This window comes from Nelumbo lutea, chromosome 5 (genome assembly GCF_056320005.1).
Source record: "Nelumbo lutea isolate HS-2025 chromosome 5, American lotus-T2T, whole genome shotgun sequence".
Classification (NCBI taxonomy): domain Eukaryota; kingdom Viridiplantae; phylum Streptophyta; class Magnoliopsida; order Proteales; family Nelumbonaceae; genus Nelumbo; species Nelumbo lutea.
Window position 1 is genome coordinate 46,847,517 of NC_142688.1, and position 15,890 is coordinate 46,863,406.

The 15,890-nt window shown below is 37.4% G+C and overlaps 1 protein-coding gene across 2 annotated transcripts; it reads left to right on the forward strand.

The window, feature by feature from the left end:
• Positions 1-12,675, forward strand: PPK1 (putative protein kinase 1). Of its 2 annotated transcripts, none has more exons than XM_088942586.1 (6): positions 1-489; positions 621-1,040; positions 1,163-2,241; positions 5,836-6,036; positions 11,433-11,594; positions 11,819-12,675. In XM_088942586.1, the coding sequence occupies exons 1-6, from the start codon at positions 267-269 to the stop codon at positions 12,407-12,409; spliced, it is 2,676 nt and encodes an 891-aa protein (XP_088798712.1). In that variant the 5' UTR covers positions 1-266; the 3' UTR covers positions 12,410-12,675. The 2 variants fall into 2 exon arrangements, with proteins under 2 accessions (XP_088798712.1, XP_088798713.1); XM_088942587.1 differs by having other exon boundaries at positions 1,232-2,241.
• Positions 12,676-15,890: the final 3,215 nt, after the last annotated feature.

Below are 15,890 nucleotides of genomic sequence, written 5' to 3' on the forward strand. Positions count from 1 at the left end.
AGGGCCGTTCATTTCAAACCTGTCTTGGATAGTTCCGCGCAACTCCAACGGTAGAGGGGGACCGGAGGAGCTTTCAGTTGCCGTTTCTGCCTCATCGACGGTATCAACTCCCTCCGCAAGAAACTTTAGCTCTACTTCTCCTGATGGATCAACGCTTAGATTTCCTGCGCCGAATCTTGTCCACTGATGTTAATTGATCCCTGCTTATTTAAACCCTGGCATCATTTGTTTCATCTTCCAACCGGAGATGCCGTTGAGATCCGGCCATGGATGGGGAGGCTAATCTTCCGGCCTTACCTTCGACCGACAGGAACCTCCACTGTCCGACCCTGGCCGACTCTCGCCACTCTCGCCCCTTTACTTCCTCCTCTTCTTCCTCCTCCTCCTCCTCCTCCTCCTCCTCCTCCTCCTCCTCCTCTTCATCTTCTTCTTCACCCGCCAATTTATTTCGAGATCTTCATGCTGTGTTCAAGCGTCACAGGCCTCTTGGTAAATCTCTCTGCAGACTTCTTAGTTCCTCTAATATTGAATTGAAAACTTAGTATCTATTTTCCCTTCTCATGAGTGTTGTAGTCTGAAGTTTAGGGTTTCTTTGGTCATATGCTTTGAGAAATTTCCAGGTACAGCACAGTCGAGTCTTTTCCAACCCAGGCGCTTGGTTCCCAAAAGAGAGCCATCAAAAAGCTCAGTTTGTGAATCGGGTATCACAGTAGACACGGAGAACTCGTTAGACGTGGTTTCGTCAAGACAGGGCAATGCTGCGGTTGACTTGATTGATCAGAGGGAGAGTGTTTCTGCAGTTGTTAGGGAAGTTCTTGACGATTCCTCAATTACCCCACCTTCCGCTACAGCGACTATGACGGAGACCCAGGATGAGAATTTGAACCCATATGGTTTGCAGAGAGGTGAAACCAAGCCTGACGTTAATCGGAGCAGCAGTGGTGTAGTCCCTTCATCCCGTGAGCTATCTCAAAACCCCCCTGCGCTTGAAGGTCAGAAAAAGGTTCAGTTTTCTTTGAGCAGCAATTGTGACTCCCAGAGTGAGTAAACACATTTTTGATATCTGACAAATTTGATTCGCTTGTTATAATTACTACAAATTAATCATCTTGGGCGCGCTACATATTGCAGCTTTTTTTTTCCTATTCTTTTGTTTGTGCAGGGGCCTGTGAGGGAATGGCCACTAGTTCGGAAAACATGTCGTCTCATTTGAGTTCTCTTGCATTGACAGAGATGGAATGGGATGCTAACAATCGGCTAGAGCTGTCAACGGGAAATGATCACGATTTGAAGCAACGTCAGTTTCAGCACATAGAAAATTCGGACGTGGGGCTGAAGTCAGATGGTGGGATCGCCTCTTTGTTGGCGAAAAGAAGCGCGCTACTGCAGGATCAGCAGCACCTATTCATGGCGTTTCCTGGGAAGGAAACAAGTCATCCCATGACTCAATCATCGGTTGTGGGTTCATCCTGTGCTACTACAACATCAGTCCATTCAGCATCTGCACCTATGCTGAATTCAACAACCTACAGCTCTCGTTCTTGTCGAGATAGCAGTTCTCATATGGAAATAGAACCTCTGGAAGAGTTAAATGTGAATCCTCAACCTGTTACTCGAGGAGATTCCGTGCAGCCACCATCTTCTATGCTTCAGTGCAGTAGTAGTATGATAGCAGACCAGGCAGCTGTTTCAACCCAAGCGACTGCCTCTGCATTTGGGACCACAGGAGTTACTGATCAGGGACTGTCAAAGGGGCAGCAAGCCTGTTATTTGAAGCAACGTGAAGGGTTAGCTGATGGAATTGCTGACCATGCAAAAGCACCTTCCCATATGGATGATAAGATAGCTAAAGGAAAGTATTCAGATCAGGTTTCTGATATACAATCACAGGATCCATCAACCAAAAACTCATCTTCAAATATGAAACTGGAGCCCTCTAAATTAGAAAAACCAGAGAAGGCTGTAAGTGGTAAGGGGACATCTGGCGCTCGGAAAAAGAATTATGATCCTGACTTATTCTTCAAAGTTAATGGGAATCTCTATCAGAAGCTTGGAAAGATTGGGAGTGGAGGAAGCAGTGAGGTTTACAAGGTCATCTCATCCAATTGTACAATCTATGCCCTTAAAAGGATCAAGCTTAAAGGTCGTGATTATTCTACTGCATATGGATTTTGTCAGGAGATTCAATATCTAGAGAAGCTAAAGGGAAAGAACAACATCATACAACTTATCGACTATGAGGTACAAAACTTCTAATCATACACTGTGCCTCTCAATTGTACAGATGTCTTTACATTTACTCATGAGTCATGACGATTACATTCTTGACATATTTTAATTCATATATATGCTATTTGACCAATTAATCAGGATAAAAATGTTAACTTTGTATAACCTTAACTATATTCTCAAGTTGGAAAGAAGTACTCAATTTGACTGAAGTAGCAGATTATATTTATACTTGGAATAAAACCGAGGCTAGGGAAATATAATAATTAAGTTTCAGGTTAATGGACCAATCATGAATAACCGTTATACATTAGACAAGATTTTGCTGCTGAGTCCCTTCCAGCTTGTCATCTAGCTAATGGGCCAATAGGAAATTGCTTTTGACTCTTTATTTCCTTCTTTTCCCCATATGAAATTATGAATAAATAAAGTACACGGTTCTGGTCATATGCATGATACTATAGTTATGAACATAATAACTATTGTGGTCATATAGGTAAGAATTAAGATAGTAATATATGGAGTTTTTGTACTTTCAGGATGGTTTCCCTCTTTTTTAGCCTAATAATATAATCTATACCTACATATATACAACTTTTATAGAAAAAGCCACAAATTTACAACATTTTTGGGTTGCTTATTAGAGAAGGTATGCTCATGATACCGAGGATTCATTTTTGTGGCTTAAATCAAGTTTCTCTTTCTCCCACTGGGTCCAAATCAACACTAAATCTATGTAGTTTCTTTTTTATTGTTAACTGACGAATTGCATTAAATGATAGAAGGGAAACTACCTAGCCATTGTTCTCTCAAAAAGCTCCAATCAGGTAGAGAATTCCACATATGGTACACAATAGATTCAAGATAAGATGAATTCCATATTTCCATCACAAGAATTTAACCTGGCAAATTGTAAGCATAATACGAATGATTCCTCTCACCCCTTCACCCTTCAGCAAGATTTATCTGCCACTAAGATTGTAGATCTTGGAACCAACAGAATGAGGTGTTCAGCCTGGATGCCAAGTACTGTGCTTCTCTTAAGGGGATGAGTGAATTTCCATGACTCTGGTGATATATTTCTCATCCAATCATTGTCAACTTGAGAATCTCCCACCATAATAATTCTCTCAAAGCATAGCTACAACTACAATAATATTTTTTGGTGTTGGAGGAGAAAGAAGCTCTGCCCTCATAGAATCTTCCTTTTCAACTGGTCCCAAATAGATTTCTTAATTAAATGCACCAACAAGCACTTAAGTTCTAAAAATTGCTAAAGAATACTTTCACTCCTTCCCCTTTTGTCATAATGTTCAGTCATTTGCTCCCTAATCTTTTTTTCCCCTTCCAGTTTGTTACTCTGTTAAGAGAGCATGGGCATGGTCTTCTCCCCATAAGAAAAATAGACTCATTATATTTACCTATCCTCGAGTGGTTATGGCTTCAGGTTCACTACTCAAAAATGAAAGGCTTCAATAATATCATCTAATAACTCTTCTTCACTAATCAAAGTACTCAACACTCTAAATGTAGATTCATTATCATTCACCCAATTTGCCTCATTTCCTGTTCATGGTGGTTATAATCAATGGCAGGCTGCTGGGTCTGATGACACAGGACCAATAAGCAGTGTTGCATGGACATGGATATGGGAATCAGAACTCAACATGTGTCCAGGAATCTGACTTGGCAAGACAAATAAACAAGGACTCTTGGACACGTCTATAAAAACACAAACCCGAGCAGTAGCTTGAGAAATTTGGGTTGTGTCCCATCCAATCTGTTTCTCATGGTACATGACTTTCCTTATAACTTCTACAAGGTGGCTAAACCTGCCTCCTTTGCCATGAAACTGCTACATTTGGATTGTGGCCCATCCCATCTGTGTCCATGAAACTGCTACTACATTTCATAATTTGCCTCCTTTGCCTCTTCTACCTTCACCATTAGATCAGATTGAGACTTCCAGTATCACTAGACAATCACGTGATGTATCTAGACATTAGGGGATCACAAATTGGACACTAATGAGCTGTCAACCTTGTCTTAAACAATTTCCAATTTGGTTTCAAAAGATTTCAGAATCTTTTTTGGGTGTTCCATAAGCCTCAAAACATAAGATTGTCCATGCACTTGCAGTTAGTTGGACATCCTACATCACCCATCATACACCTTACATTTGTATAGAATGTTTAGATGTAGAAATTATCCTTAAAGTAAATATCTAATCTGTGAAGTTTGTTGGATAAGGCAGCATTTGGAATGATTGAATCTGAACTCTTATAGAAAACTTGGTTGTTGGATCTAAAACCATATGAAAAGCATCAAGAGTGGAAATTGGAAAAAAGTCTTTTTCTTTTTTTCGGAGGTGATGCCTAGGCAGGTGCCAAAGAGATGATAGGTGATGGATTTTTTTTTGGGTGCCTTGAGCCTTGCCTTGGTGTTTCTGTATAGGTCTTCTGATTTTAGGTGTGGTGCAGCTGAACCATGTCATATTGTATCAATAAGGCTAAAATGGTGTAGAAATGTTTCATAAAGGACTAATTTTCAATTTACAGAGCTGTAAAATGAATTTACGATAAACAGTGGCAGTTGTGGGATGTAGTGCGTTCATTATTGTTAGGGCTTCAACTTGTACTCTTCATCATGTATTGTATGCTTCAGAAGAGGCCTTTTCTTCTTTTCTCAGGTTCTATGAGAAAAAAAAAATGTAATCTTTCTCTATGGCAGATCAAGGGATTTTCCCCTTAATTTGACTAGAACAAGGGATTTGCCCTCTCAGTTTGTCCTCTTTTTCCGCAATTTACACAACTGTATGCTTCTTTAAACTGCATCTATAGATGGATTCCTAGAGAACTAAACTAAACTGCAGATTCATTATCTACATCTGATTCAGGCAGAGAATGTTTGTATAGTGCAAATATCTTACTAGTTTCTTGATAGGGCTATTGATTTTTGTAGTTTTTCCCTATTTCCTTGTAGTCTTTTATGTCATCTGATGTATATCCCTTCCCCTCTTTTGAATGAAAGTTACCTTTTTTTTTTTCTCAGAAAACCTCACATAAATTCTCTCCTCTATGTGTCTTTATCATGTTTGATATTTTGACATAATAGAGGCTTCATCCCTTCATCTATTTGTTATTTTCCCATTCTTGATTTTCACAAACACACGAAAGTTACCATGTATTCTCTTAATCTGTCCAATGAAAGTTACCGTTTCTGATCAAAAAAGAAAAAAAAAAATTCACAAACACACGAAAAGGTTTGCCTCAGCAATGCCTAGGTGGGCACTTGGCCTTGACTTAGCACCTTGATAACTATGGAAACAAGAGTTAAGTGAATTAAAGTATGATAAGTGGAATGCAAGATAGTGATCCATGGATTTTTAATATATTGAATGACACAAGTGACTGTGTGACTACCTTTAAAACCAACACTATATTTTTGGTAATATTGTGTTCAATTTCTTAAACACCCTCTCATTAGTAATAATGACCCTGATTCAAATGTATTACCCATTTAAGTTTAGCATTTTGAAAGCTTGATTAATATCTTCCTGTATATTTTCTTATTAGTTTGTCTCTCATACCCCTTGTTTCTTCTTAGGTGACAGACAAAGCTTTATTGGAGGAAGTCATGAGTGGTTCAATGGAAACAAAAGATGGAAGAATCAGGGATGATGGATATATATACATGGTGCTTGAATATGGAGAAATTGATTTGGCTCATATGTTGTCACAGAAATGGAAAGAAATGGATGAGTCCAATTGGTCTATAGATGAGAACTGGCTCCGTTTCTATTGGCAGGTTGGCTTTCAAAACCTTCCCTTAATCCAGTCCCTTTAGAATTGTCATACCTCTGTATTCTGGCAGCCCACCAAATACTTTGATTAAAATTTAGCCTAAGGAATTATTGGTAATGGTTTCTGGGTATCAATTATGATAGGTAACTGTCATGGCCTTTCCACTTTGTTTGTGTATAAAAAGCATTAAAGGATTATTGGGAATGGATTCTAGACGTCAGTTACTGGAAATGGATTCTGGGTGTCAATTATGATAGATAACTGCGGCATTTAAAAATTATCATCAAAAAAAAAAAAACTATGGCATTAAAAGCTAGTTACTTGAGCTAGACCTAGTGTACTTCACTTGCAAAAGCTATGCTATCCATATACCAGGGTTTAAAAATGTCGGTGTTGGTGGAAACGTCGGTCATCCAAATATAAGAAACATGTTGAAATGTCAGAAATATTGTAAAAAAGTATAGACATGTTGGAAACATCGTAAAATATGCAAAATATAAAATAATATTTTATGAAATGGTAAAAGAAGCATATTCATGCCTTTTTAAATTATTATCTTGTTCCAAATCATTAAACAAAGCTAAGAAACTAAGGTTATAGACAAAAAATACGTTTTGAAGTTGCCTTATAAACCTTAAGATTCAGAGCTTCATGATAGAATGAGTCAAAGCAAAATTTGAACTCAGAGAAAATGTAAATGGTTGTAATAGATCAATCAAATAATCTATTAGACAGACAAACTAACATTTAACTTTGTGTTTGAAATGAAGATTGAGCTAGCTCAAAGTGGTAATATGTAAGTTAGGTGAGCAATGACATTATTACTAAACATATCTACAATATTATCACCAACTTATGTTACAATACTATCTCTTGTACTCTACATAGTGTTGGTAGTGTTCACTGGGGAATATGTTGATTCCAGTAAAATTTTGTGACCTATGGAAATAGAAATATGTTGTGGATTTATTAGGGAAATTAAGGACAACTTAACCATGCCATATACCTTGTTGTCTTAGCTGTGGTTAATATAGAGAATATCTTGGCTCTATTTTAAGGGGCCATTGCTTGGTGTAGTGGTTATATCTTGGGCTGACAAGTGGGTTTGAGTCTGAGGGGAATCACTTTGTGCAGAAAAATGCCAAAGATTAGGTCTTATCCAGTCTAATCCTCCCAAGGCTCTAGATATCTGGGGCCAAAATTAGGTAATGACCTTTTCTTTTCTTGGCTCTATATCAGATTTATGCCGCTATTACTTGTCACCTATTCTATGTTTCAAGAATTAAAAGGCCATTACCCAATCTGGGGTCTTGGGAGGGGTAGACTGGGTATGGTCCTTACGGCGTTTTTTGAAACTAAATGGCCATCCTCAGACTCGACCCTATCTATCTTTCAAGAATTGATATCCACATTTGGCTGTGTCACAACTAAGGGACTGGGTATGGTCCTTACGGCGTTTTTTGAAACTAAATGGCCATCCTCAGACTCGACCCTATCTATCTTTCAAGAATTGATATCCACATTTGGCTGTGTCACAACTAAGGGAATGGCTATGCCATGAACCAGCTAATTAGATATTTTAACAATCTGATTTGGTCATGTTATTTGCATATGTATAGCCGCCGTCTTTTAGTTTAAGAAGAAACATTTCTCCATTCAGTTAGATGCAGTAAAATTGGATGATTATAACTTATAACCTCCTGCTCATCTTAATTTTTTTGGTCCTCACTGATATGCTAGTAGAACCTATTTGATGGTGGATCTCTATTAATACTGTTAATATTTGGTGTACTATGGGCTGCAGGGGTACTGTGGCCTTTTTGTTTGTTCCCAAATTTCAACAGCCTTCTCAGCTCACATAAAGTTTCTTCTCACTTGTGGGAGCATAGATACACCATGGCATCACCATACTATTTTCTTGGTCCCATTTCTCATGCTCAGCACTCCCAGATTTTGGTTCTTTAACTCTCCCATTGATATACCCAATCTTTCCCCTTGCAGTAATGTAGAGTTTAATTCCTCTCGACCACTCTAGATAATTGAGGTCATCTAGAGGGATAACAGCCATGGGGAAGGTCACGTCCACACTCTCACTTGGTCCACCATGGTTAGAAGACGTACCTGAGGTAGCTGTGTCCTCGGAGGACATGGTGTACCAACCTAAGAGTCACTTTCCGGCTGCAAACCTGAGGTCTCGGCCACATTATGGTATAGGGGACAGTATTGTATTAGCTAACCAGAAAACAGTCCACACACCTGACAAGACAAGACAGCACTACTGGGGGCCAGAACCATAGAGCTACAGTGCTAGGTTCACCAGATCCAAAACGCAGACCAAAAAGCAAGCTGAATAGGCCCTACAATCAGAATCGTTCACTTAAAAGGGCCACACAATTACCACAGTTATCAAACAGAAATTACTACTGCCGTTACAGCCACCGCCGATCATACTTGATCAAAAAACACCATCCATTTGGGTACAAAAAGGATCATATGATCCATACAGGTGTTAAACACCACCAAAAAATTTCACAGCATTCAGTCACCACAAAGTAAACCACTCTATCTTGGCACATGACCAAGAAATAAAAAGAGAAGGAAGACTGAGACTACTTCCAGATTGGTCAATGTGATTTATGTGAGATCCATGAAAAATTTATTTTCCCTGGGTATCACTTACTTGGATGGGACAAAATTGCCCCTTTTAATAATGTATTTTTATGGCTAAAATGGTCATTGTCTTATTTACTTGGGAAATAAATGAACATGGGTAAATGCACTTACCCAGGTAAGTGTTTCCTGGGAAATATTTACCCAGGCAAGTGCATTTACTTGGGTAAGTAACTACCCAAAAGGTAAATGGGGCCTTAGATCGATCTGGAAATCAGCAAGGAAGGGGGGGGGGGAGGTTTGATCTGTCTTAAGGCCTGCAAAACCTGCTCTGGTACCATGTTTTCTTGATAGAAATAAAGAAAAAGGAACAGAAATAGAAGAGGGAAGAGTGAAAGAGAAGAGAAGAGAGGAAGAGAGAAACTGATATTGGAGAGGCAAAATCTTAGGCTGGCGGTGCCAGCTTTCTGTTATATAGTAGGGTGACATGATAAAACAATAACAATATGTAAAAAGACCACAGTACCCCTGCAGCCCATAGTACACTAAATGTTAACAGTTTTAGTGATCTCAATACTCAAAACAAGGGATAGGTGGCTAATTATAGAAGCTTTAAGGGGTTCCTAAAGCCTGAGGCACAAGGTGAGGTGTGTGGCTGAATGAAGTAAGGCTCCACTCTTGAAAAAGAATACAATTAGAACTTATATGCAATAATATGCAAATCTACATCTGTCCCTCCCCAGACCCTGCATTGGCAGGAGCCTTGTGCACTGGGTTGCCCTTTTTTTAGTCATATTAGAGTATCATGTTATTAACACAGTTTTTAGCTTTGCATGTTCAAGTTCTACATAAGACTGCTTAAGCATCATGCTTACAACCTACAATAAGTAAATTTTGTATGCAATATCGAATTCAAGGTTAATTTATCAATACATACCATCAAACCAGGTTAAGTACATGCCAGAAAATGAGCCTTGTCTGTGAAAAGCATGCCCTAGGAAATAGGCATAACTTTTTAAAACATTGGATGGCCTTGTTTATGTATACAAGGCATCAAATTCTAGTAGATTGACCTACATGCTTCATTGCTTTGGTTGCAACGGTCATGTCATCCATGTACCTTGTTGTCTTCTTCAAATACCTGGATATTTGTACATGCCCATTGTACTGGTGCTGGACATCATATGTGCCGAATATGACATTGGATACTGCATGGACACTTCTAGGGATACATACTATATGGTATTAATATTTTTAATGTATGTAAAATGACATGTTTTAACAAATCATCTATTAAGGATCAAAGTTTCAATTTGATACACCCTGTATCATATCGAATCGGATGTATCATATCATATCTTTTGGGTCCTGAAACACCTGTTTACAGGTGTTTTGGGACCCCTCTTTTTTGTAATAAAAAGTATATGAAAAACTATCTAAATGATAATTTTTGAAAAAAAAACTAAAAAAATATAAAAGCGAACTGTTATTAGTACTGATACACCTCTGCCAATACACAGAGGTGTATCGATACTTTGAACCTTGCATACTATAAAGCTATCTGTTGTGTAAGAAATTTAATTAAACATGACAAGATACAACTCATTTCAAATGATAGATCTTAAAAAGCTAGATATAAAAGCAGGATACAAGCGTATTACAAGGAACATATTTACCTGTATTTGTTTTGGGATTTTAGGACATGGGAGTTATTTACCCATTTCCTGTGTTTCTATAAATGGATATGGCACTAGCAGGACAGAATGACAAAACAAGATTCATATAGCTGACCCCAAGGGGACAAGGCTTAGATGATGGCATCTTTGCTAATATTTAGGCATCATAGGTTGCAAAACTTAGTTTTGGTTAATGACTTGGTTCTAGGGACACAGGACCCATAGGATGGGTTTGGGGCCTCCACAACTTGCCACCTGTTGTATATTTCAAGGACTAACATCCACAACGGTACATCTTTTTAGTTTCAGCAGAGGCACTCTCCTCCATTTGGTTAAGTGCAGTAAAATCAGAGGGTGGTAATTTCCTATGCATCATAATTTTGGTGGACCTATACAATGGTGGGTCCTTAACCAAGATTAACCAGTTTATGTATTTCATTTCCTTTTTTGATTAATTATATTTTTCTTCATGTGTTATGGCTGTAAGTTTTTACCATCTCCCACAAATATGATACATGAGAATTGTGACATTAAGTGGTAGTGTTGTGTTTGAGTTGCATTTGGACTCCTGGTACAATGTCGAAGGTTGTAAATGTCTACCATGAAGTTAAATTGCACATTAGTTCCTGGCAAATCTGTTCATCTTTGTTGGCAGAACTATTACAGTTTGCACCATATTTGTCAAACCTAAATGATACAATGCTTTTTGGATTGCCTTGTCCCTATTTACATGAGAGGTTTGCCAATTTTAGGTGAATGAAATTTTGATGTAAAAATAAGGGTAAAAGGTTGTAAGAGGTCATCATGAAGATCATTTTTCTATTTGAAGATTCATAAAGAAAGTAGTGCATTTACTACATTTGAGTTTTAACTAGTTCTACTTTTCTCTCAATCTCTGTGAGCAAAAGAAAGCACAATCATCTCTTTCTCTTTCTATGAAAATTTCATTTGTTCTTTTCTTTCTTTCTTTTCTTTCCTTAAGTTCCTCTATTCACACCTCTCTGTCTTCTAATTGTATCCACAATAAGGGGCCCAACCTTAATTTCTTTGTTTTGCAATTTTGTATATCAAAAGTTGTTTACCTGGAAAGGAATACTGACCTCTTCCTCTGCAGCAAATTCTTCAAGCTGTAAACACTATACATGAAGAACGTATTGTGCACTCGGACTTGAAGCCAGCTAACTTCCTTCTTGTCAAAGGTTCACTAAAGCTGATTGATTTTGGCATTGCCAAAGCCATAATGAGTGATACAACTAACATCCAACGAGACTCTCAGGTTCCAGATACTTCTCTATATCTTTATCTTGTTATTACACAACTGAAATTACACTTATAGCCTGTAGTTGTTTTCATGTAAAGAGGGCTGAAAACACAGCTTGATCATAAAAAGGACAAAAATATAACTGAAAACTAAAGATAGAAAAAAATGAAGCCATGGTTGGAAACATGAGTACCTCTCTCTCTCTCTCACTCACATGGTCATTGTGTGAACTACTGCAGGTGGGTACACTAAGTTATATGTCTCCAGAAGCATTCATGTGTAATGAGCATGATGCAAATGGAAATACTATCAAGTGTGGTCGACCATCAGATATCTGGTCCCTTGGGTGCATTCTTTACCAAATGGTATATGGTAGGACCCCTTTTGCGGAATACAAGACATTCTGGGCTAAGTTCAAGGTAATAACAGATCGTAATCATGAGATCACATATGGACCAGTTTCAAATCCTTGGCTACTTGATCTTATGAAGAAGTGCCTTGCATGGGACCGCAATGAAAGGTGGAGGATACCGCAGTTACTTCAACATCCTTTCCTTGTTCCTCCAATACCTTCCCAGTTGTCCACCCCCAAGAAAGTAAACTGTAAACTGCTTCAGGAAATAACTGAAGCTTATGGGGATGATCAAAAAACATCCACACTGTGTTCTCAGCTCCAAGAAATCCTAACAGACCCAATTCCTCTGATAACATCTCAGTTGTCCACATCACAAGACCAACATCGTGTGTTGGTTATGCAAATGTCAAATCTTTGCTTTCAACTCCAGCAACAACTTGCATACCTTTCGGGGGCAAAAGATCCAAGGATGTAGCTTGTCATCTACTAATGTTTAAGATTGGAGTGTGTATTTTACATCTGAAGTGGATTGTTTGGAAATGCTTATTCCCTTCAATCTCTTTCTTTTTTTTTTTTTTTCCCATTTGTTCCTTTTATTTTAGTTGTGTATTTTGACCTTTTTTATTTTTTGTAAAAAGAGGGGAAAATGAACCCACCAAGCAAATTTGTCTCCTAGGGTGTTGTTTTATATTCTTCGGATTGTATGCTTATTGTGGAATGAAGACAGAAGGTTTACTAAAAGATGAAGACTAGTCCAGTCTATAATATGAACTAACCTCCCACGAAAGTTATGTAGTCCCATTTTGGAAGAATTTCACCGATTCGAGAAAAGCCTATTTTTATGATTTTTCTAGAAGCAGTTTTTCTCTTTGTTGATGTTCTTTACAACTTGGTATCGTGGTTTGTTTCCTAAAGGTTTGTAACCATTTAATCAAGAGCCAGGTTTTGTTGTTTTCCGATCCGGATCTCCTGCCCACAAGAACTCTGTGCACACCTACCCACAATATACTATCCTCTGTGAATTAGAAACATCTCCCCCTGCATATTATGCAGAGGATGAGATATTTTCCATTTATGGCTGTGATAAACGTGGGCAGAATTCTCGTGGGCAGGAGATCTGGATTCCCATTTAGTAACATGAGCTTAAACAGTTAAATTGATTCTGGAAGCTATTGAGACTTGAGAGTTCAACAAAGTCCAAGGAACAATCCACAATATGCAGGACGGTGTCAACCACGGAAAATTTAGGGGAGACTTGGACCTGGTCAATGCTGGAATCCTCAGGGACCGAATGATCGAATACCAATAGAATCTGATAATATAGGAGAAGGAAAAAAAAGTGAAAAAAAGTGATCCCCAGGGTTGAAAGTATAGAATTAATGAGGGTTAATACTTGGAACCATGGTTATCTCTCACTGTCAACAATCTGCCAGGTTGAATCGCCGGTGTTTCATTTCCATGTCAAGCAGCCATAAATTTTATTTTCAATTGTCGAGTTGCCAGAGTTTGTTTCCAAATAGAATTTCTGTGGGTGTGGGTAGGGTTCTTGTTCGTAGGTGATATAATCTGTGGGCTGGGCATAAATAATAGTAATGAATTATTTAACCCTGGTGCTTTTCAATCGAGACTCAGGGCCAAGATTCAAAATTTCATCATGTATCAGCCCGTATTAACCGATATGTATTGTACTAATGAATCACCAATACATGAAATATTAAGAGTTTCGGGGTAAGACCTGTTTCAAGGGATAGCCAGGCCTTTAACTGCCCTCTGAACATATTTTGAAAAAAAACTAAAAAAATATATAAAAGAGTAGTGATACAAAGTATGATACACCCAATTTAAAAGTATTTAACTGTATTGATACTTTGAACCTATCTCAGAGCTCCTTTGGGGTGAAAGGATTAGCCAAAGAGAATGGCTGTGTAAGGCTCTCAGCTGAATTTGATAGCTCTTTTCTTTTTCTGGAACCAATTATTTTATTCCACACCAGCCATAAATTGCATGGGTCCACAATTAGGGGTGTAAACGGATTGAATTCTAATAAGATCAGGCAATATCCCAATTTGAATCCGATAAAAAAATTCGGTATCCGATTTTGACTCGATATTTGATGGATATCGAAAATTAATATTCGAATTCGAATCTAATTAAATATTCGAATATTCAATTCGAATTCAACTAATTAATTATTTTAGGTAATTAATAAATATATAAAAGAAATGTTTAATTTATATAATTTAATTATTATATATAAATTATATAAAACATTTACAAATTTTATATATATTATATATAAGAATTAAATAATCAGTCAAATTCCGATATTTATTGAATTGATATTCAAATTATCCAAGTTCGATTTGATTATATCGAATCTCGAATTTGAAATTAGATTTTCAAATATCGTTTACACCCCTATCCACAATCACTCAATCTCTCATGACTAAGAATGGTACCGCTAATGCATCTACCAAATTCAGCTAATTCACTTTCTGTCCGATGTCAGCATGTAACACAGCCATTATGTTAAGCCGATCCATCCATTAAAGCAAATTTTGGTGGCCCGGGTTAAATGGAATGGCTGGGTTTCGGGCTGTGCAATCAAGAATAACACCCCACGTGACAGAAGCGAGAGATTGAGTATTTTTGGGCCATATGTACTTTATAAATGGCATGGGGCATTATTATTGGTTCCACAGTCTAATGTGGTTGAACTGCTTTGGATAAGTCAATAAAAGAAGATTTAATGAAAAACCTATTTTTTAATTGAAACAGAAAATTTAGGCTTCTCGAGTTTTTTATTAAGGCTGTGATTGGTTGTAATGCAAATTTATTAGCACATATGCAAAACTATGGCAGTGCAAATGATTTTAGTGCATATTATGATTTATTTTTATTTCAAAATTTATCTTATATTATTTGATTGGAGTACAAATGAAATAAAGTAAGACTTCAAGCAAAATAAAATAAAATCCAATTCAAAATTAAACCAGGATTTACATTCTTTTCATTTGCACTCCCATGCATTTGTATTAATACAAATAAAATTGCACTGCAATTACAAATAGTCAAATACATAGTTTTCACTCTATATATTTATATTTGTAATCCATCCAAACTGAGCCTTTGTTAGGGTAGGACTCCAGCTTGTAAACCAAAAGCCACCATGAAAAAGTCATCTCCAAGGGACATTCAATTTATGTCCAGTGAGGATGGGCTCTCAACACCTTGGATTGAAGTCATGTTGGGGTATCGAGATAAAGCCCATTTATTAATTCGGGAGGTTAGCTGCGTTTGGCTTTGGCAGTTTTTAGAGAAATAATTCTGATGAATTTTGTGATGTTAGAACTCAATCTTGAACTATGGGTGTATAAAAATAAGTGGAACATTTTCTTTTTGTTGCCTCATAGCTCATTCTTGAAGTAATAATTCTTCAAAAAGCAGAATTTTAATCAAACATAGCATAAGAAACTTAAAATTGAGAGCTCCACTCTTTCACCAAACATCCAATATGAGCACAGCACAAACATCTATTTTGGAGTAAATAAAAAACACTACATATGGAAGAAACAAAGGTGATAAGGATCTTAATGATCAGTAAGTGCCTTACTAGAATACTAATACAAAAAGCATTTATAACTTGTTTCTAAGCAAGCCTCTAGAGCAAGAACATCAATTCCTTCAAGCATCTTTAGTCCAAATTCCATGTAATCAGTAGGTTCAGGGACTCTTTCATCTACTTTTTCGTACTCCATTGAATATCTCACCAAGTTTTTGTGATCTTCTGTGATGACCTGTATGTGGAACTTGCAGTCTTTGTAATGCTTCAAGAAATCTCCTTTATGATGATTTTGAAAAATGTACAATTACCTCCCTTATTTGAAATATCAATTTTATCCTTGAATTTATCTACTTGGTCAATCGTGTCACTTCTTGTCACTTTCCTCTTCCTC